Below are 22,638 nucleotides of genomic sequence, written 5' to 3' on the forward strand. Positions count from 1 at the left end.
GGACATCGAGAGAGAGAGAAGACAGACAGACAGACAGACAGACAGACAGAATAAAGCACAACAACTGAAACCAATCATCATAAGAAAGTGCGTAATTCAGCTGGAAAAAAGTCTGGTCCGTTGTCATAGCAACGGCTTCAAACCAACGTCACGGGGAGGTGCGTGTCCTAGAAATAAAGCATGTAGAGCAGCGATAACATCGAAACTGTCCTAAAAATGGGCTGGCGTTCGTCAAGCACAACGGGGCAGAAAAAAAATATTAAATACCTTTTAAAGCTGGTTATTCAAGTTTCACTGTGTCACAATTTATTGAAGTGTATACTTTCTAGGACGCTAACTGCTGTTTTTGTTTATTAGGCAGAATCAGTAACGTTAGTCGTAGACTGGTATGCAAGTAAATTAACCCTAATTCGTCTTAACAATGATTGTTTTTATTCAATTGAGAATTTGATTCAATCAGGTTGACATGTTAGCTCCCAACAACTGGAGCAAACGATGCTTATCAGCGGGCGTCTGTTACTTTTCTCAGCGCTTATCAAAATTGACCAATCACAGAGCTGGTGCACACTCGATTAAGTATATAAAAAAGTATATTATAGACATTGAGACAACCGATATCCGTGTCCATTTACGATATAAATATTCAATTAAATTGCTTTAAAAAAAAGATGATAAACTTTACAGCAAACATGTTTCCAGTGAAACACAAACAGTGGTAAAATCTGAATGCGTTTCAATGGTGAATAGGCTCTCTGGGCCTCCTAGCGCCCCCTAGCGGAATGATGTCGTGTCGCATTAACAGTAAGAGGGCAGTACTGTCAGCTCAGTCTGTATCAGGGGAGGGTACGGGGTAGCATTATTTACTCCGAGCACAGTGTAGGGCATCAAAGAACTACATAGGGACCATCCGTGACATCGGAACGCATAGGCTACTCGTTTTACTGTGATACGGACACGGGAGATACTGACAAGGGATGAATTCTCTTCCACCCTGTGGATGCGCCCTAACCGTGTCCAATGGATCTCCACAGCATCAGCAACACGACCGCGGACAACATGTCAGGTTCGGACTTCATTTTAGAGATTGTGAGCATCAAACCCGTTGTAAACAGCAACTATACACCCGGGGGCGAGATGAACCGAAACCCCCCTGTGTTGAGTTCGGAGGGGAACTCGGTTCTCCAGGGCATCGCGGTGGCCGCGCAGGCGCTGCTCCTCCTGGCCATCTTCTTACTGTCCAGTCTGGGTAATTCAGCGGTCGTGGTGGTTATAATCAAACACAGGCAGTTGAGAACGGTCACTAACGCTTTCATCATGTCCCTCTCCCTCTCTGATTTTCTCACGGCCGTTCTTTGTTTACCCTTCTCCTTCTTGATGCTCTTCAGCAAGGATGGCAGCTGGATGTTTGGAGAGCCTTTCTGCATAGCCAACGGGTTCTTTAACACCTGTTTCGGCATTATCTCCACCTTGACCATGACTCTCATCTCATTCGACAGGTATTACGCTATCGTCAGGCAGCCGCAAGCTAAAATCGGCCGGAGGAGAGCGATCCAGCTCCTGGCGGCCGTTTGGTTCTCCGCTGTGCTCTTCTCGTTTCCTTGGTACCTGATTATGGAGACCTCCGGGCGCTTGGTGGTGCATAAACAGGGCTTTTACCATTGCATGTACGTGTTCCACTCGGGCACCTCTAGGATGGGCACCACCTACAGTATCGCTTTAATAGTAGCGTGTTACCTGCTTCCCTTCGCCCTCATGTGCTTCTGCCACTATAACATCTGTAAAACCGTTCGGCTGTCGGAGATCAGGGTGCGGCCGGTGACCACTTATGCGCACCTGTTGCGCTTCTACAGCGAGATGCGCACCGCCACCACCGTGCTCATCATGATCGTGTTCAGCATCTTCTGCTGGGGCCCTTACTGTCTGATGGGCATCATCACCGCGCTCGGGAGATACTCTTTTAACCCCGCGATGGATACATTGGCCATTTGGATGGCGTGGGCTAACGGTGCCATCAACCCGTTGATTTATGCCATAAGGAACCCAAATATATCCATGCTGTTGGGCCGGAGCAGAGAGGAGGGATACAGGACTAGAAACATAGCTGCGTACCTGTCCACGCAGACGCAGCGCAGGGACACAGTCCGGACTCGGCCCGACCGGATTCGGGACCGGTATGTGAGCCGGCACGGGGCAAACAGCCGCCTGTCTTCCTCCAGCCCGGCCAATGGGGGAGATGTGGCCATGTGGGCCTGTAAAAACCCGGCGGTGTTCTTCTGCAGAGATGCGCATGCGGATACAATCACTGAACCGGCGGTGCCCAAAGTTGAGACTGCTGACACCAGTTTGTAATGCACTCACACTTTATGATGACTTTGTAATTTTATAAAAGTAACTTTTTGTCACTTTAACGAAGGAAGGTGCTACAGGTGGGCCCAAAAAATTACGTAGGTCACACTTAAAAATCTAAAATTACATTTATTTCATTGGATACCCTAACACAATCAAGTAAGATGGCATTTATTTTAACCAAACATATTGCACAAACAAAGAGAAGTTTGTTAGGGTTTAGATTTTAACAAACAAGTTTGGATTTGGACATTAGTTTAGTCTCAGATTCCATTGATTTTATTTTCTAATGCAATGACATTAACTACATTTTTAACCTCTGTAAGAAATGCATTTTGGAAGGACTATACCTTGGTGGTAGGCAGCACAGGCAAATGACTGCCTGCTGAGCATTTCTGCTTGCCGCACCTCCGACGGTGCCATTTCGGGTAGCTGCAGGGTCATCAGCCGGGAGCCACCCTTCATTGATGTTTCGCTCCATTAATCCCGGAACATCTCACGGTGGTGGAGCGGCAGCAGGGACGTCTCCCCGCTGCCCCCTGCAGCTAACCCTAGGTCACTCAAAACAAACAGGACAATTTTCATATTGACACAGTGGTATAAAGTTACATTCTTCAGCGTTAAATATAAATAAAAATAAGTTTCATGACTATTTCAATGTATATGAATTTAATCTGTTATGCTCTAATAATGTTTATGATTTACATATAAGTCATTATAAAGTGTCGCTGTGTTTAACACTTTTGCTACCACCAACCTATATTTGAAACCAAAGTCTCCAAGTATAACTGAATCATTGTAGTGATCAGCAGTTATAATGTGTAGACTATGTGTGCGTGAAGTGCCAAGATGAAAGTCCCTCTTGAGCCTAATGCAAATGCTTTACAACACTGTGAAAAAACCGAATGCTGAATGGTTACAGAAATCTCTCATAGCCTAAAACCACATCTTCATCATCTGCTCTGGGGTGTCAATGCTGACCTGGAATATTAAAGGGGCTATATGTAGAATTCCCTTGTTTAATAGCGACACCGGTGGCCATTTAGTGAACTGCAGCCAGAATCTTATACCACTCTTGTGCACGTATCGTACAAGAGACATGAAGCCCCGACATACTCAAAGCAAAGTTCTTTTTCCTTCTTTGCTAAGGAGTAAAAAGAAGTTGGAAATACCTTTGCAGTGATGTACTGTTACGAAATATCCCGACACCGTCCATGCTGCTGAGAGCGATGTTTTGATGAATACGGAAATATTTGCTGCAAAAGTAATGACAGCGGTGAAAAAGCAGGAGTTAAGAAAGCATCCGATCGTAGAGATGTGGATATGTTTGCACAAGCTCTGCAATTCACCGACATCATGTCGACAGATGAGGTAATTAAAAAAACACTGTTATAGACGGTACTTTGATTATTAATTATGGAGACGATTCAGATCCGGCGATGTGAGACCATAGTCTGAATAAATCCATTTTCTTTGTATGACACGCGCTTTTTACAGCCTCGTTATGCTTAAAATTGTGCTCTTATAAACTATTATAATTGGGAATTGTCGGAAGTTTAGTGAAGGTGACGTTGAATTTGAGGGGCCGTGGTGTAGTTCGTTTATAGCCTGTCTTTAGCTTTTTACTTTTGGCGACTGCATTTAGGCTTCAAAGTTCATAGAAGTTGTGTTCATCTGTGATAATTATCCTGATGGACAAAAGTTGCAAGTATCATAAACTTTTGTTGATCACAGAGCTTGTTCTTAACAATAATTCAAATGCATATGGGAAAATCCTATTGGGTTTTTGTCGGCCGTTTGGCCCAAAATGTGACGTCATACCTGAACGAACACGTGAAACGTCACATTCTTTTGATTTTCTGGCAAAAACGTCCCGTGTCCGTCTAGGAAGTAGGAGAACGCCTAGTTTTTTTTAACATTTCGTTATAAGCTGTTCACACACTGTCAATTATAAAGCAATTAACGCATGGAAATTCTTATATAGCCCCTTTAACAGACAAACTTAAAAGAGTTGAGAGTTTTGTAACTAACCGATCAGTCATATTGACAAGGTCTTTAAGAAATAGGGCTATAATATTTTTATTTCATCATTGTGAAATGTATTTCTTTGCTTGTTTAAACACACATTTTACACATTTACAAAACAGAACCATGACTGTACCTTATATAATGTAGTAAAAAGATCTCCAAATCACACTGCATTTTTGACAAATCAAATCAAATTTGATGGGATGTAATTTTCTTTTAATAATCTGTAACAAAAAAAAGCATATTATATTATATTACGGTCATAAATGCTGCTTTTTGACAGAAAAAGTAGTATTCTATTTTGAATGATCAACATCAAACCTGTACAACAAACTGCCTTAAATGTTGAATGTAGCATGGTTTACAGAACACAGAATACATTGATATCCGTTTTTAAAATGTTTGAAACAATTTCCATTGTTTCAGTCTGCCACATTGGAGCATGAGTTTGTCAAATTATGAATTTTATAAATGTATATGACTGTAGCATCAGATTGCCATTTATTGGTTTGATGTGAGGGGTTAAACCAGCATTAATGTTTCTCAGAGCTTATAAATCTATATTATTTTATGAAAATCTGTCTTTCTTCAAACATTTATCCGGATTTATGTCAATGTAAGACCCGTTTTAGAGATTTAGACAGGTACATTGTGTTGAGAAACCAATCTTATAAAAGCATTGTCCTTTATATGTGAAACCTTCCTTGAAATGGATGTATTTTTGAGATGGTATTAACAGTCATAAACGATCATATTATTAAGTGTTCTTTTTTACCATTAAGCTTACCTTGTTGTTTCCAATAACAATGAAGAGATGCATTCACATTTTTAAATACTCAAATTATATATTTTTTTTAAATATCAGAGACAGTTTAGCTATTAAACATTGCCATATGAATCTGCCTGAAATAAAGTTTGAATTTGTCTAACCCTAACCCTTTACGACTGTGTTTGATTACTCTAGATCACTCTTTGACACTTATTTAATTAATTTTCAGTTAAATCTTGTTGCAGTTCAAGAATGAATTCAGCAGTCATACACCAATGGAATGACCCTCGGGGTTTTGTTTATTGATTACATATCTTACATCCAAATGGATTCTATAAATAAAGAAAATGAAACAATCCCGCCAACAAAGGAAACTATTACAAAGTATTACAAAGAACTATTAGTGAAAAAGATGTAATGGCATCTGATCAACAGGAAAATTATTAGCACAAAATTGTGTCAAGGACTAAGAAAAAGCCTTGGTCTGCGAAGAGTTAACAATGGGTATATGTACATATATACAACCTTAAACACAAACAGAAATTACAAGAATATACATGCATGGCAGTCAGTTTGGTTTGCTTAAGATGCAGGTTTTGCATCCACAGCTCTTTTGAATGAATGTTCTTTTTGGTAACCGCAAAAAAAAAAGTATATTGTGCATGTTGTTTTGTCTCTCTACAATATATTTGCCATCAAAGTTTGACCTCAGCATATTTCCACTATAATTCCTGTCAGTACATGTAATACATGGCATCGGTAGATTATAATAAACACTTTAATTTCAATGAAATTTTATACAAGAGGTCTAAAGTTTGCTTTTAAGTTGTGCATTGTGCTTTAACAGGTCTGGAATGGCCTTGACAATCACTTGCTTGAGTTACAAGTGTAACAAAATGAAAATACTTATTACAGGCCAATCACATGATACAAGTATCACTGGTTTTATCATTCAAATCCATTGATTTGGCAAAAATCACTTCTGAAAACACTGACTTTTAGTGTTTACCACACCACGTATTGCAAAACAAGGCCTGTTTTTTTGGATAGTCCAGGTTGAACAGTACCAAAAAAAAATTCAACAAAAACATTTGCAGTATCTGACCTGACAGAAATAAACAGGGTTTCTGGTTGTCAGGGAATCAAAACTATGAAAATGGTGGGGGTTTTGATGCTTTATAAAGCATGTAGCCCTTTCTGTTGGTTCTTTCCCTGGGGAAAACGATGGTGTCCTTGGTGCACAACTCCAGTCATCTTCAACACAAACACTGTCAAGTGATTTACATGTTTAGAAAAGCCTCTATAAATCTTCCAGAAGTATTTTGGCAGTCAGCACGAATGGGGCCTGGATACTAAACAGTGGTAGAGCATAGTGCACACGAGTGTAATGTCTCATCTCTACCAGCAGGAGGCAGCGCTCCTCAGATGTTGAGTTTGGTGATGGGCCTCTCTCTGCTGCTCTCTGCGCTCTGTTTGACGGGACGTTTGCGGTTGTGCTTCATCTTCGATAGATCTTTGTCGAACACCTCCCCGGATCGGAGTGCAGACACCAGGTCGTCGAATTCTCCATCCTCCTCGCAGTTCTCTTTGGCCTTCCTGGATTTTCTTTCCTTCTCACGCTGTTCCTTGAGCTGTTCACAGACATATTTCCATTAATCTCGACTGCAAGTTTTCCTTTTGTCTGAATGTCTGTCATTGTGGAGGTGTTTAGTTTGCTTAATGGAAAACATACTACACAGGGTATATTGAAGGCAGCATACTATTTTATAGTTAATTAGAATTATTCATAACCCTTTTCCCTCTGTCTGTCCCATGTATTTATTTTGATTAATTCTCAGTTTGCTGGATGATTACTAGGAAATAAATGTGCTGCATATTGTCTAGTAATTTCTAAAATATTTTAGATATGATTTACATTACATATGACATGTTCTTGCGCTTTTTGATTAAGAAAAAACTCTTGAGATGCTTTTTATTTTTGGAGATAAAGTCTATTTCGAACCTGACACAATGACTAAAAACGTCTGTCTGTCACAGACAAGTAATGAAGTGAAGTGAAATCATTAGTTCCCCTAACATCAAGTAAGCTGGTGCATCTTGACTAAAGTAAACCTATGTTACATTGTTTTTCATACTGTTGCACTAAAGCGACAGTGAAGACATTTATAATGCACTGATAATAAGAAATGTTTCTTGAGCAGCAAATCATCATATTAGAATGTGACACTGATGGGAGTAATGGTGCTGAAAATTTACCTTAGCATCATAGAAATAAATAATATTTTAAAAGTATATTCAAATAGAAAACCATTCATTTAAATTGTAATAATATGTCACAATATTGCTGTATTTTTGATCAAATAAATGCAGGCTTGAGCATAAGAGACTTCTTTCAAAAACATTCAAAATAGTAATGTTTCCAAACTTTGGTAACGGTAGTATGCCATTCTGAACATGCTCATAATTGTTTTGGTTTTTTACTTAGAAAAGGGAAACAATTTTGTTAGTCCAACACTTTTAAGGGCCTTGGAAAGGGGATGCGTGTACCCCTACACATTACCTGTGCCTCCATGCGGGCTCTGCGCTCCTCTTCCTCCTTGCGTCGTTGCATGTTCTCGTTGTCCTGTTTAGCTTCACTGAAGGCCTGTAGGAACTGATCGAAGATGCCAAAGAACTCATCGGGCTGCATGCGTGTGACGTCCTCCCCAAAGTGCTTCACGGCCTTCTCAAACTGTGTAGAATGAAAGACAAGCACATTAAGGAGGGTGATTCTTCATGTCATATAATTATTATTTTATGCAGGATTCTTTGCCACTTGAACTTAGCGAGTAATAAAAAAAAAACTGATGTAATAAATCGATCAGGTACAGGCCGCAAGAATGAACTAGTGATGTCCTTCCCATATACACTCCAGTTTAAAAGTTTGGGGTCGGTAAGATATTTTATATTTTTGAACAGTCTTTTATGTTCATGTTGTATTTACTTGATCAAAAATACACTAAAAACTGTAATATTGTGAAATATCACTACAATTTAAAATAACTTTTTGCTTTGAATATATTTTTTTTATATGATTTCTAAAGGATCATGTGACACTGAAGACTGGAGTAATAATGCTGAAAAAACAGCTTTCCATCACAGAAATAAATTACATTTTTAAGTATATTAAAATTAGGGCATTCAAACAATTAATCGTGATTAATCACATCCAAAATAAAAGTTTGTGTTTACATAATATATGTGGGTGCACTGTGTGTAATTATATATATATATATATATATATATATATATATATAAATACACACACATGCTTGTATATATTTAAGAAAAATGTTCATGTATATACTGTATATAGATTTATAAATATTTTATATATAAATAATGTTTTTTTTTCTTAAATATACATGCATGTGTGTGTATTTATATATATACAAAATAATTATACACAGTGTACCCAAATATATTATGTAAACACAAACTTTTATTTTGGATGCGATTAATCATTTGACAGCCCTAATTAAAATAGAAAACTATTATTTTAAATTGTAATAATATTGTACAATATTTCAGCTTTGATCCTGATGAGCCTTCTTTAAAACCATACACATGTTCAAAAGTTTGGGGTCGATACGTTTTTTTAAAAAAAAATTTGAAAACAGATTAAAAACAGTAATATTGTGAAATATTATTACAATTTAAAATATGTATTTTCTATTTTAATGTATTTTAAAATGTTATTTATTCCTGTGACGGCAAAGCTTTTTTTTTTTTAACGCCAGTCTTTAGTCACATGAAGCCTTCATAAATGATTCTGATACGATGCTCAAGAATCATTTATTATTATAAATGTTGAAAACAGCTGTGCTGCTTTATATTTTTGTGGGAACTGTGAGAAAATTTAATTCTTTGATGATGGAAAGAAATAAAAGTCTTTATATAGGGTTTTACTGTCATTTTTGATCAATTTAATGCATCCTTGTTGAATAAAAGTATTACTTTTCTTTAACAGTCACGTATTAATGTAATGTAATGACATTTGAGACGGGTATTCAGACATGGCGGAAGTAGATCCTCAACTTCCCACTAAGATTAAACCTTCATGCATCCCTGAACCAAGAATCTGCCTTTGAAACTGATCTTCAGCCTATAGCAGTTAAAAATTACGGCCCATGTTTCCAGCGGTTCCACACAGACGGTCAGAAGCCCGATAAACTCCAACGAAAACAGTGATTTAACTTCTACAAGTCTGAGTTCTAAGTTACGTGTGCCAGTAATATCTGTCATTTCAGACGTTTAACAGCGACTTCAAAGCTGCAGCGGAGCGACTTTATGTGAGCTTTAACGTTTAAGCGGCCAGATGGAGTGACAGCCTTGCTATGTTCAAACCTCATAAACCTTTAACATCTATTATCTCCTTAGGTTCAATGAACTGTGGGGTGCTTTCGATCTTACCAGTTCCTTGGCATCCTGAAGAGAGTCTTCCACTTCAGAGAAACTGAAACCAGCAACAGTGATGAACTGGCTCACAACAGACACAAACTTGTCACCGTGGATCTGAGGCTGACCCCTCTGGTACTCCAGCTCCTGTTGAGAAAGAGAGAGAGACTGCTATCAAGATGAAGGAAATGGGACACCAGTGAGGCCATGACTTAAGAATAGTAAAAGTGCATTCAATTTAGACCAAAATCCCAAATACCCAAAACACCCTAGCAATCTAGCCAGGCCGTCAAACCTCGAAAGTTCTAGTTTCAAGTATTTAAACCATAAATAATGTTCTATCCAATTATATCGCACGGCTGTGTATAAATAGATACATTTGCTACACTGGATGACCTCATAAGCTCTAGAGCTTGTAACTGTAGACAAAACGAGAGAATGTCGCTCACCGTCTCCACGCTTTTCAAGCCAGTGCGCATATTGTTAATGTCTTTCTCCAGTTCAGTCATGCTGGGAGAAAAGGAAGAAAAATAAGTTGAAGAGGGAGATAATGAGAGATAATGTTTCACTGGACAATTTGCAGACCCTTTAATCTCATTTCGAATGGCTGAGGAATGAATCACATCAAACATTATCTTCACACAGTGACTATGGTTTTGCCAAATAGGAAATGTTCCTGGATCAACAACTTTTGTTGGTCCTGGAACAACATTCCGGTCTAGCAAAGTGCTAACCCTGTCCCGAACTATAATCTACCCCAAAATCAGAGTGAAATGATAGGCTGATACTGTTCATGCCTTATTCCTAACATCTGATTGGAGGATTAATACACACTACTATTCAGAACAAACTTGCTCCTGGTTTCTCATATATTGTACACAACGCTTAAAAAGTAGGATTTTTTGAATGTTTTCAAAGAAGTATTTTATGTTTAGCAAGGCCACATTTATTTGAACAAAAATACAGTAAAAGAGTAATATTGTGAAAAATTTAATTATAACGTATTTTAAAATGGAATGTATCCCTGTGATGGCAAAGCTACATTTTCAGCATCATCCAGTCTTCAGATCACATGATCCTTCAAAAATTCTGATATGCTGATTTGCTGCTCAAGATTTATTATTATTAATATTATTATCATCATCATCATCAATCAATTGTGGTGCTGTTGTTTTTCATGATTTTCAAGATGAATAGAAAGTTCAAAAGAACAGCATTTCTTTAAAATAGAAATATTTTGTAACATTAGACGTCTTAACTGTCACTTTTTGATCAATGTAATGCATCCTGGCTGAAAAACTGAAAAACTAATATTAAAAAGGTTAATATCTTACTGACTTATTGCTGTGCTATATTGAGGCATTGAAACATTTAAAGATTGGACTCCATTCACTTCCATTTTAAGTGTCTCACTCAATGCCATTCTTTCTTCAGTCGAAAAGAAATTAAGGTTTTTGATGAAAACGTTCAATCATTACTGGGCACCAAACGGTTCAAGGTCCAAAAGACACTTTCAGAAGGGCTTTAAACGATTCCAGACGATGAATAAGGGTCTTATCAAGTGAAACGATCGCTTAATTAAAACGAAATGAACAAATTGACTCAGAAAAAGATTTGTTCATTTTGATCAACGAGTTCGAACAGGAGAGTCACAAACGTGCATCATTAAAACATAGAAAGGCGAGCATTTGAGCTCATAAAACTTAAACTTTGTTAATTTTTTTTTTTAACCGAGCAGTCGTTTCGCTTGATAAGACCCTTATTCATCACCTGGAATCGTTTAAAGCCCTTTGAACAGTTTGCACTGAAACTGTCTTTTGGACCTTGAACTGTTTGGTTCCCACTGAAGTGCATTATATGGAGAAAAATCCTGGAATGTTTTCATCAAAAAACTTCATTTCTTTTCAAATGAACAAAGAATGACATGGACATCTTGGATGACATGGGGGTGAGTATATTATCAGCAAAAGTTTTTTTTTTTAAAGTTAACTACTCCTTTAAGCTTAACTTGTAACAAACTCTGAATATCTTGTTGTCCCTGGACTAAAGATGGCATTGATCCTACTTAGCCGAATCTTAAAAATCTTCCTACATTCCCATTTCATTACACACACTCTTTAAAACCACTGAAGTGGGTGCAATAGTGAGACTCGATAGTTTTAGTGCTTACTGGACTTTGGCCGCTTCTGGAACGTTGTGCAGATCCTCATGAATCAGGCAGACTTTAGGGTACTTCTGCTCAAGAATGGTAATCAGGTAATGCAGAAGACTGATGTTTCTATTGAGAAATGCACACAGCTTGTGTAAGTGCATGGCTTGTTGGAGTTTAATATGCAGTACTCGCACAAACCGAAGCGCTGTCTTACTTGTCGATGCTGGATTTGGTGTCAGCGATCTTGTTGAGAGAGGACACTTTGAAGCCATAGGCATTGCCCCTCTGGCCTTTGTTCATGTAGTTCCCAAAGGCCAGCACCACCTCCAGAAGCTGTCGAAGATTCCTGCTCTGAAGAACCTCCTTAGATGCTTTATTGAGAGCTGTGGGAGGCAAATAGCATTTTTAACATTAGACCTTACATAACTGGTTGTATTTCACACAAGTCTAGTATAGAACACATTTGATTGATAAAGGTAGCAGAGTTTACCTTCCACTTTCGGCTTGATTTCTGCTATTCTTTCTGCAAACTTCTTTTTGAAGTAAAGAGACTGCAGTCTTTGCTGGTAGTGGTTGATTCTGCAGTTTAAAAGGAGAATTGAAACAAAACAATATACATTTTTGATATCTCATTTACTCTACCAGATGTTATGCTCTTCAAAAAACAAAGGCTTTAATGCTTGAAATTAGTTTTGTTGACTATTATATATTGTCTACTTTTGAATGTAGACATAATTGTTTAAATCTAAATTCATCCAACATAAGTTTTGATTCATTTTGATATAACATTGGCATTTTTTATTACTTATTCTAAAGAACGTGTCCAACAGAAAACCTCTTCTGCTTATATCAACATTAGTTAGTCTATTTTTGAATTTCTACTGCTAAACTGATAAAATATAAGTTCTGAATTGACTTTTATGTTATTCTAAATGTGGAAAATAGTCAAAATAAAGAATAAATGTGTACACATAACTAAATAGTACACATAAACTAAATGCATTCCAGAATAGAATAATAGATATTAAAAAGTGCCTGTAAAAACACTGATTTACAAGAGGTGTACCCATGAGCTATTGCTACAAAACGCCAGTAACATTAACAGCCAAATATTCTTCTGTGGTTTTTCAATGTTCTGTTAAAGCACGCCTGTTCGTGAGTTAAGAGTTCTGTTTCCCATATTAAAATAATAATAAAAAAAAAAATTGTCCAATAAGTAACAACAGCAACTTGTTTATATTTTATTAATTGATGGAGCTGCCCATTCTTCATGGCTTATATATTTATGTCTTTGTTAGCTGACATTCCACAGAAATTAAATGACATTACAAGCCGCACAATAAAGAGGTCAGAAAAATGACAACAAGTTTCCAGACAATTTCAGACTGCCAAATTGAGGGAAACTGCATTTTGTAACTGAAGTCAAAGATTATTATAGCGAGAGACTAGACAGACCAAGATAAGTCCGTCATCCTGTAAAAGAGTTTATTTTCCACATACTGAACTCTACATCACCTGTAGCTGTTGTGCGGCAGCACCATTTAGGAAATATTGTGTTTTGACAGCTCTGTCCAGTCTGATGAACATCATTTATTATACCCTAAACTATGCGACTTAAATCGACCGTTACCTGCTCATCTCATAGAGGAAGCGGTCTGCTTTCGCCATCCGCTCCAACTCATGTTTGTGTTCCTCCAGAAGGTCCACGTCACTTTTTTCTGGCACAAACTTCAACAGCTGCAGGGAAGGAGAGAGAGAATTATAATGACTAAATTGGCCCAACCAATCAGAGGTCGTTTTAAAAGAGAAGTCTTAAAGATACAGTAGCGAAAAAGCCTGTTTATTCATGAAATAAACTGTAAAGATAAAGCATTAAAATGTATTATATTATAGTCTTTTTAAGTGCTTTAATGCAACGTGGCCCTAATAAACATAGCCATTACTTGAACATGCATTCCCGTCACACTACAATAACTGTTTGATTACTGTTCAGATTAAAACAAAAGCAATCAGAGGACTTGTAGAACCCTATCACCATGATATTGCTTTTCTAGTCCATATGGAAAATGTTACACAGTATTTACTTGCTGCTCTTATTTGGTGATTTGCTTTAAAAGGTTAAACAGGGTGAGGTATACAAAGCTGCATTTTATTACCAAAATGGCTACATGGCTTGAACGGGTTTTAATTAAACCATAAATGTGCTTGATTTGAGCCTCCACTAGCAGGATATACACAACAGATTGAATTCAGGCATGTGGAAAGGCTTCAGTATGGTTTATATTTTTACCAACTGCAACAAATTTCCCCATCATTTAGAGTGACAAAAATGCAAGGACGATATGTTGTCTTGCCAAAATAATTTCTGCAAAACAATAATTACATGCTGGCTCGGACTGCGAAGGTTATGTGATTAAATTCGCCGCCTGTGCAGACGCTGTATCAGCTAATCACACTTCTGAAATGTTTGACGTCAATCCACTGCAGTAAAACAGGTTTGTTTTGGACAGAAACCATTAGGAATTACGAAGTAAAGTGTGAGCTAATTGATGGAGTATGTGGCGATGCATCTCACCTGCTCTAACATATCCTTAGGTAGGTCTTCCTGCTCATCCATGGTCAGTATGGCTCTCTTGATCTCCTCGTTGGACAGTTTTAACCTGCAAAGAAACATATTTCAGTAAATCACATTCAAGTAATATCAGAGACATATTTCTGTAGCATAAAAAAAAAATCTCTGAGGTCCTGTTTACACCTGTTCATCCAAAACAATGACAAAATTTACATTTAGGAGATATAAGAATTCAAAACTTAAGGATCACGGTTTTTATGACATCACCGCGGGCTTCAGCTTCTCATCACACCATCTGTCCAATCAAATGCTCTCTAGAATCTAAAGCGTTCCGCCCCCCATGCTATAAATACCACCTGGCCAAAGCAGCAATTGACACGTCATGGAGAAATATGGGTGGAGATGTGCGTTTGGTTGCACAAACGTTCAAGTTTTATTCCGTTTTCACTGTACGTTGGTTAAGAATGAAATGAATTTATTCACACCTCCACTCAGGGGCGGCTTGCCCATAGAGGGCGCTGGGGCGCCGCCCTCCCTCCGACCTGTCTGTCTGTTTTTTTAATATATATTATAATTTATCATTTTGAAAAATAATCTTTGTTAATTATATGCTAATAATGGTTTTACTTTGAAAAGTGTTTTGAACTCACCAGAATGATATTTGCATTCACTTTCGTTACTTTTATCATGTTGGTGTAGTAGTATAGCCAATAGGCTGTCTCCTCAGGGCGCCAGTTCGCTCAGCCCCACAGTGCTGGAATTTAAGCCAATGGTTCCCCGGTTGCTATGCAAAAAAGTTTATATTTCGCCAATCAGCGCCGTCAAATGTTATGGTTTGGGGGCGCTGAAAATATCGCCCACAGTATCAGATTAGGGGAGTGCACCGTGCACGCGCACCACGGGACATTTTTTTACCTCAGATGAGAGAAGAATGGCAGCGCCAGTGACGTCGAGTGGAAATAATGTAAAGTTAGTCGCTCTGTCACTCACTCACTCACTCACTCACACACACATAAACACTGTTTCACACACATTTGATATTAAAATAGTTATAGGAATATTAATACCTGTGTGTTTGCTTTGTTTTTGATGTTTTTAAGTTCTGAGCTAGATTACTGTGTTTCATACTAGTTAAAATCAACTTTCTTCTCATACTTGGGTGTTACAATCAAGAATGTTGTCCCACCCTCTCTTTCAGAGCCTTTTCTCTCTCTCTTTCTCTAGTATCAACACATTGTTATCCATTATCCAATTGTTAATTTGTCAAAAATATGTAGTCTACAGCTGGGGATTGATTAAACTAGATTGTTGTATTACCTATTTTTTTTTTTTTTGTATTACCTATATTATAATTTATCAATATTATGCGTTTGCACTTTTTCTGTCAGCACACAGAGCATAATAAACATGCAACTTGTTCATTATCATTAACTGTCAAACTGTTATTATTATTATTGTATTATTTGACCATTGGTATTGACTGGTTTAAGTTATTTTATTGGTATAGGTAAGGGCATGGCCTAAGGCCTAAAATGCACCAGAATGCAGGAAATCACATCTACTAAATTCAAAATTTTCTGGGGGGGAAGCCCCAGACCCCCCTCTTATTCAGCCCCCCCTACAATAATTTTCACCAGCCGCCACTGCCTCCACTATTGAATCCAACGCATCATCAGTGCTTGGATTTGCTTCCATGGTGCTGTCAAGTGCGACGTGCAGTCTGTGAGGTGAACTAAACGCTATTGGCTATTTGAAAAGGGCCATTCGAGCCATTCAATATGATGCCTTAACTTCCTGTTTCAGTGGAAATTACGTCAACGGGTTCCAAGGCACTTCAGTGGGCCTTTAATTATGCTTTTTGGTCAATCGGATTGCAAGTGGACATCGCTAAATACAGGTGTAAACGGGATCTAAAACGTTTCGAGCTAGTCCGCTTTTGACCACTTCTAGAGGTAGTCGAAACCACGTTCAACCAGATTGCTTTCGTATTGTAGATGCTCATGTGGTCGAATGTGTTCAAAGAGCCACAAAAGACCGCCTACTCTGCATGGTATTTGAACTTTGTCGGCTTGAGAACAAAATGTTCTCTCACTATTCCTGATTTCCTGATTCCGTGTGGTTTTTTGTTCATATGCAAGGCCGTGTGTCCACCAAAGTGTTTTTCCACGCGTCTGGCGTATATTTTCAATTATTTTCAATGGGAGCGCCGTGTTTTTTAAATGCCATGAGCGTAACGAGGCACTGAGCGTTTTTTTTTTTTCAGCGTCCGAGCGTCCAGCGTTTTTTACTGGTCGCCGAGAGGTGAAAAATGTTCAACTATGGATAAAACGCAGCGCTCATCACTGTCACTTTTTACCCAGCCATCCAATCACAGTTGAGGAGGGGCGGGACTAAACCACACTGACAAACTGTCACAACATTCTTTCTGTACAACGACATCAACCAGCTGAGCTAACCGAACAAAATGGATTAAAAAAATATTATTTTTTTAGTATGAAGTAAATTATCTGCGAAATCAGTTACAAGTAAACTGTGCTGCGGATATTGTGCATCATAGCAACAAAATGTCTCAACAGAAAAAACGCTGCGCTGACAAAATGCTCTCAAGCGTCCAAAGCTCGCCGTCTTCAGCAGAGCGTCTGGCGTTTTCAGCTGGCAAAAAAACGCTTTGGTGGACACACGGCCTTAATTGATCAAGTTTATTTGTATTAGATCGAAAGGTCTGAAAAAAAAAAACATACATTTACCCACCAATAAACCCTCCCCTAGAAGATATCAGGACATAAATGGTTAAAAATGGACAAAAGAGACCGATTAAAACAATAGTGATCCGATCGACCAAAACACATCTTAATACCAGGTGTAAACAGGACCCTGATAAAAAAAAATTGATGCAGTAAATGTTTAAATTAGCTGAATTCCAGGCTTCATTCACAGCTATATAATTAAATCCAACACATGAAATGAGCTTATGGGAGATATGTTTATCACCACTGCTATGGTTACTTGTGATGCTAGGATCATCCAAAATGGCTCAAGTAAACAGAGAATTGTTCGATAGTGAGTCATGCAGGAATGTTTATTACGAATCTTAAATGGTCAAAGATGGTGTCTACCGGTTTCTAAAGTACAGACTCACTTGGTGAGAAGGATGTTGCAGTTTTGCGCACGCCGACCATCGATGACAGACAATTCTCTGACCTTTTTAGAAGTGACCACGTCATCCTCTGTCTCTTTCTGCAGAAAGAAATATGGAGTTAAGGTCAGCATCAATATCACATTAAAATGAAGGGGGGGGAAACTATAAGAGAGAAGGTTAAAGTTGATTTCACACTTGAGGTGTTGGTGCAAATCAGTGTTTGATTGTCCTCTAAGTTGGTGTACTTGTCATGTATGGGGTGATATTCAGAAACTAAAGCATTTTGCAGTGTGGATCTGAACATTACAACAGTTTAAAAGCAAAAACACAGTCATTAGAAACAATCAAATGCAGATTTGGACTCAAATACACCCAATGTGAAACCGACAAGAAACCTGTTGTCTTTATTGTCTCTAAAGTCAAAGTCATTTTTCAAGCTAATGACATATCCATGACCAAACACACCAGACAACCACAACAACAGAGGCTGAAAACAGTCATCTCCTCCACTTTAGTGTCAGCTGGGGAGCAGACAGCTAGAAACTGCGTGTTTAGATGATGGCACGCCGGGTTTTATTTGAGGGAGGGAGAGGGTGAAAGGAGTGGAAGGAAATCTGTCCAAAAAACAAGGGGGGATATTTGTTTTTTAGTTGGTGGAAATCTGTCTCCTTCACTGTTGCATAAACTCCAGATGCATGCAAAACCAACTGCATGCCTCATATCCAACTTGGCTAATTACGAACAGAGACATCTTGAAATGCTCACTAATAAACTGAGGTAGGTCATTTGGTTCATCCCGTTTTTAAGCAATGCAACAAAAGACCACAAATTTAAGATTATCTGCATAAAGAATGTGGTGAAAATTACATAAAAAGTTGGTACTGTAGTATCAGACGGTACTTTGATATACACCAATGTACGTATTAATTACTATTTTCATACAGTATATAGAAAATGTCATATTTAACTCCAAAATCAAATTAAGCTTTTACAAAATAGATTTTATGTTCTGTTCTTACAAAATAATATTTATTTTAGGACAATTAAAATTAATAAATGTTTTTACATTAACGCGTTTACATTTCACATAAAACATTTTAATGCAAAAACACTCATTTTTCATTTCATTAACATCATTTTCTCATTATTTCATATATTATTTAAACCTTAATTTTTGTAAAAAAATAAATAATCTTAAAAATAATAAAAATAATCTTAATTATTTAGACCTTAATTTTTGACAAGAATGAAAATGAGGCTGTGAGTAATAGCGTGTGAGGAATAGTCCTTTAAATAGACTGCACTTTTGTTTTCTACTCAATTTCAGTAGACAAAAACTCCATTAAACAGTTGTGAAAATTACTTGATCTAAAACTTTTATACAGTAAAGACTACTAAAAACCTGACTAAGATCTATTTATACATCATTGTATTATTTGTTGAACTGTTATATGCTTATTTTAATATAGTAAAGAGTACTGTATAAGAATGGTAAACTGCAAACTGTGCTTAATTGCTCTGAAAATAATGTCACAGTGCAACAAAACCTTATTTTTATGCCAAATATAATTACTTTTCTGTTGACTTTTCTGTTGATTATAACCAGGACATTTATTTGTGAGATTTAACCGTTCATATGGTACTCCAAAGTACTTCAGAGAGTACCTTCAACCAAAAAAAAAAAAATAATAATTGTCAGTACCATGGTATTATCACCAAACTAAAGAGACAGGTTCAGAAGACCACTTACCTGTCTAAAGTTATTGAACAGAAAGTCCTTTATGGCAAGCAGGGAGCAGGAAAGTGTTAGTTAGATCAAAAAATATATAAAAGGGTAAACATCAAGCAGAAAAATAAAAAAATACAGAGAGAGGTACAGAAATTCCAAGAGTGGGTTTTTAGTTTGACACTGCAGTATTATTCTTAGAATGCATTTGGAACAATGTGCACAATGTTTACAATACAGGAACAGACGGATACAAATTCTCAAATAATTCTTATACCTGCTGTCTCTGGTAAGCGGAGAATGTTTTTTCAATATCCTCCAAGTCCAGTTGTTTGTAAACTCTGATTTCATCCAATTCCAGCCACAATGTCCCTTCCAGTTTATTCTGTGAGACAGAGATGAATACAACTATGAATAGACATTAAAGGACTTAGTTAAAAATAAATACATATTAAATAGATTGAATTATTAAAAGAGGAACTTCTAAATACAAACAGTTATATAATTGCAAATGTTTGTTAACTCACTTCACCGAGTTTGGTCCAGTTGAATGACTTAAGAGGATTGGACGGCTGAGGGATGTTCTTCTTCGTCAGCGTGGAGCCCAGAAGACCTCCCAGGGGAGGAGGACCAAAGCCGGGCAGGCCTGGCGGAGGTGGCGGTCCGCCAGGAGGAGGTGGAGGGGGTGGGGGTGCTCCACCTGGAGGTGGTGGTGGAGGAGGAATGCCAGCTAGACCTGGTGGTGGAGGTGGGATGCTACCAGGGGCCAATGTGACGAGAGGGGGGCCACCTGGGATATTTGTCCTCTAAAAAAACAAGATGCAGTAGGAACATGAAGTGAAAGTGTGAATCTTTTAATCTGTTATACTTGTGAATCAAAAGTTCCAAACCCAGGTGAGCTGTTGACACTGAATTTTTTAGGCAACGAAGGCTCCGGACTGTTTCAGTGATGCTTATACAAAAACAAACAAACACCACTGGAACTGCCATGATTATTTTGGACATGGCATCACCATAGTACACTCTGAACTAACTTAGTTTATTTTGGAAATCCAATAGGCATGAATTTGGTAATCATTCAATCTACAACTACAGTACTTTTAGTAAGAGGAACCTCATTCTGGGCAAAAGTGACAAACTTCCAAGACGAGAGCCAAGGGTTAGAATATTAGTACTTGTATTTATGTAAACATCCATCCTAAGGTGGTTTGCTGCTCTTAGTTTGCTTAAGACGGTCTAGCTGGATTATCTGGTCTCTTTTGACACCAGATTAGTCTAATTTGCAGGCAAAACAGGGCAGCAAACGTAATTTGGAGCTAACTTTGAATTTTTGAACTAAGAGCTTGTTCCAATTCAGTCACATACTGTATAAGGTTTCGTTTCAGTTAGCCTTAAAATGCATCTTCCAACAGAGAGAAAACTAGATTTTGGAAAAGGTATTTTGTGCTTATATGCGTATGTAACATACATTACTCATCTCATGTAGTCGGGCAGAAAGGTCAGCCACTTGCTGCTTAGCAAGCTTATGTTCACTGCTTTCCTTCTCCAGCTTCTCTTTCATCTTATTGAGCGTTTGCATCATTTCATCCTTCTCTTGGGCTTTTGCATCACACTCTCTTTCTTTCTTTTCCAGCTTCTGCTGAAGTTCATTATGCTCTATGATCCAAGCCAAAAAAAGAAAAAAAAACTGAAATCAAAATGCACAAATGCTTCAGTATTTGACAACATCAGCAATGTCATCGCTGATTCCCATGCTGACGAAGGTACATGTAAACACATTCAAGGCCTCCTGAGGCTAAACACTCAATTAGATCAATATTCGCCTCATAGAGAGGTCATGTACCTTTTCTCATTTTTTCCGCTTGTTCTTTCCATTGTTTCACCTCGTTCTCGTTGACCAACCTGTAAATTTGAACAAGAGAGCAGTGTTGGGAATTTATGAATTGCGGGTAGTTCACACAAAATCCTCTCATTATTCACTTACCTTCATATCATTATAAACCCATATAATTTTGTTTCTACTACAGAACATAAAAGGAATGGAGAATGTCATGTTCCACTCAAGAAAGAAAGTCATATATTTTTGGAAAGACATGAGGGAGAGTAAACGATCACAATTTTCATTTTTGGGTGAACTATAGTTTTAAGTATCACCATGTGACCCTAAACCACAAAACTTGGCATTCATAATTCTTAAAAAAACACAAAGATAGCTTCCTATTAGTCGGGTAGGACCAGCAGGAAACCAAGGAACATCGGTGTGAATGTTAAGAAATCAGAGAAGCCCCTGTCGCCTTAAAACGAGAGTCAAATTTCAGCTCTGTAACATTTGATCAAACCACCAAATGTTTTCCATATGCATTCTGCATATTTGTTTTTATTTGACTGAAACTGTCCCAGACCGTCTCTCAGCCTTCGACTTCTTTGAACTTAAGTAAAGTTGTGTCTCACTTTTAATTAATCCCATGCAGAAAGATGACACAAAGATGTGTACCAACTTTTCAGTCTGTACACACAGTTCTAAGATTATCATGTTGAGTCATATCTTGAAAAATCTATGGCCCAGCACTTTCATAAAATGTGATGAGATGCAGGTGGATGACTGGCTTTCAACAAATTGACTTTGAGACAAGATTATGTATTTGGGATTATAATTTTCAGAGCTAAATAATTGAAATTGCAAAATTAACCAAACTGCAGGCAGTGTTTGAGGGCATTAAAAGCTCAGGATATTAATAAATGAGAGGAATTGGGGACACAAAGGTACAGATTCTTTCATACACAAATTCTTGGACTGTCCCTCACTTACATTCGCACCACGTTCTTCACGTCGAAGTTCTCAAGGGGAGCCACATCGGGGTCAAGACCCTTGTCGTTCTGTAGGACAATCTGCTGGACAATTCGATCGAGGAGAAGCCAATACTGCACAGTGTTCCCAGTTCTTTTGTCTGTGAGCAAAGAGCAAAGATGTCAACACTACACAACCTTCACTACAGTGATCAACTAATATGTTTTTAAGGGCTGATGTGGATATGCAGAGAGCAAAGTGGTCAGTGGCCAATGCAATGCAAATATATACACTACTGTTCAAAAGTTTGTGGTCTGTTAAGAGTTTTTCATGGTTTTGAAAGTCTCTTATGCTCACTCAGGCTGCATTTATTTGATCAAAAATGAAAACCGTAATATTGTGAAATATTATTACAGTATAAAACTATTCTATTCTAACATATGTCAAAAAATTTCCAGCGATGGCAAAGTAGAATTTTCCACATCATTACTCCAGTTACATGATCATCCAGAAATCATTCTAATATACTGATTTTCTTCTCAAGAATTTCACGTTTTCACGTTTCAATATTGAAAACAGTTTATACATCTCTGATGAATAGAAAGTTTAAAGAAAAGCCTTTGTTTGAAATAGAAATCTTTAGTGTAAATTCAATTTAATGTATCCTGGCTGAATAATCTA

At 37.6% G+C, this 22,638-nt stretch overlaps 2 protein-coding genes across 4 annotated transcripts in view; one reads left to right on the forward strand and one right to left on the reverse strand.

Moving 5' to 3' along the window:
* Nucleotides 1-816: 816 nt before the first annotated feature.
* gpr135 (G protein-coupled receptor 135) lies at nucleotides 817-5,307 on the forward strand. Its single transcript, XM_039654518.2, has one exon. It carries the CDS (start codon nucleotides 1,018-1,020, stop codon nucleotides 2,347-2,349), a length of 1,332 nt encoding a protein of 443 aa, XP_039510452.2. The 5' UTR covers nucleotides 817-1,017; the 3' UTR covers nucleotides 2,350-5,307.
* A 112-nt stretch (nucleotides 5,308-5,419) lies between these two features.
* Nucleotides 5,420-22,638, reverse strand: part of daam1a (dishevelled associated activator of morphogenesis 1a) — a 55,888-nt gene continuing 38,669 nt past the window's right edge. For 2 of the 3 annotated variants that reach the window (XM_039672540.2, XM_039672549.2), the window contains exons 11-26: nucleotides 21,979-22,117; nucleotides 21,013-21,071; nucleotides 20,638-20,825; nucleotides 19,697-19,975; nucleotides 19,447-19,554; nucleotides 19,194-19,220; nucleotides 17,444-17,541; nucleotides 14,308-14,392; nucleotides 13,363-13,469; nucleotides 12,223-12,311; nucleotides 11,947-12,115; nucleotides 11,751-11,858; nucleotides 10,030-10,090; nucleotides 9,596-9,727; nucleotides 7,704-7,874; nucleotides 5,420-6,774 (exon numbers count right to left, since the gene is read on the reverse strand). In XM_039672540.2, the coding sequence (XP_039528474.2) occupies nucleotides 6,565-6,774; nucleotides 7,704-7,874; nucleotides 9,596-9,727; nucleotides 10,030-10,090; nucleotides 11,751-11,858; nucleotides 11,947-12,115; nucleotides 12,223-12,311; nucleotides 13,363-13,469; nucleotides 14,308-14,392; nucleotides 17,444-17,541; nucleotides 19,194-19,220; nucleotides 19,447-19,554; nucleotides 19,697-19,975; nucleotides 20,638-20,825; nucleotides 21,013-21,071; nucleotides 21,979-22,117 (2,030 nt within the window). In that variant the 3' untranslated portion in view covers nucleotides 5,420-6,564. The remainder of the gene's footprint in view (nucleotides 6,775-7,703; nucleotides 7,875-9,595; nucleotides 9,728-10,029; nucleotides 10,091-11,750; nucleotides 11,859-11,946; nucleotides 12,116-12,222; nucleotides 12,312-13,362; nucleotides 13,470-14,307; nucleotides 14,393-17,443; nucleotides 17,542-19,193; nucleotides 19,221-19,446; nucleotides 19,555-19,696; nucleotides 19,976-20,637; nucleotides 20,826-21,012; nucleotides 21,072-21,978; nucleotides 22,118-22,638) is intronic. The other variant, XM_039672565.2, reaches the window with a different exon arrangement.

The sequence above is a fragment of the Pimephales promelas genome, chromosome 15, assembly GCF_988280905.1.
Source record: "Pimephales promelas chromosome 15, fPimPro1.hap1.1, whole genome shotgun sequence".
In the NCBI taxonomy this organism is placed as follows: Eukaryota; Metazoa; Chordata; class Actinopteri; order Cypriniformes; family Leuciscidae; genus Pimephales; species Pimephales promelas.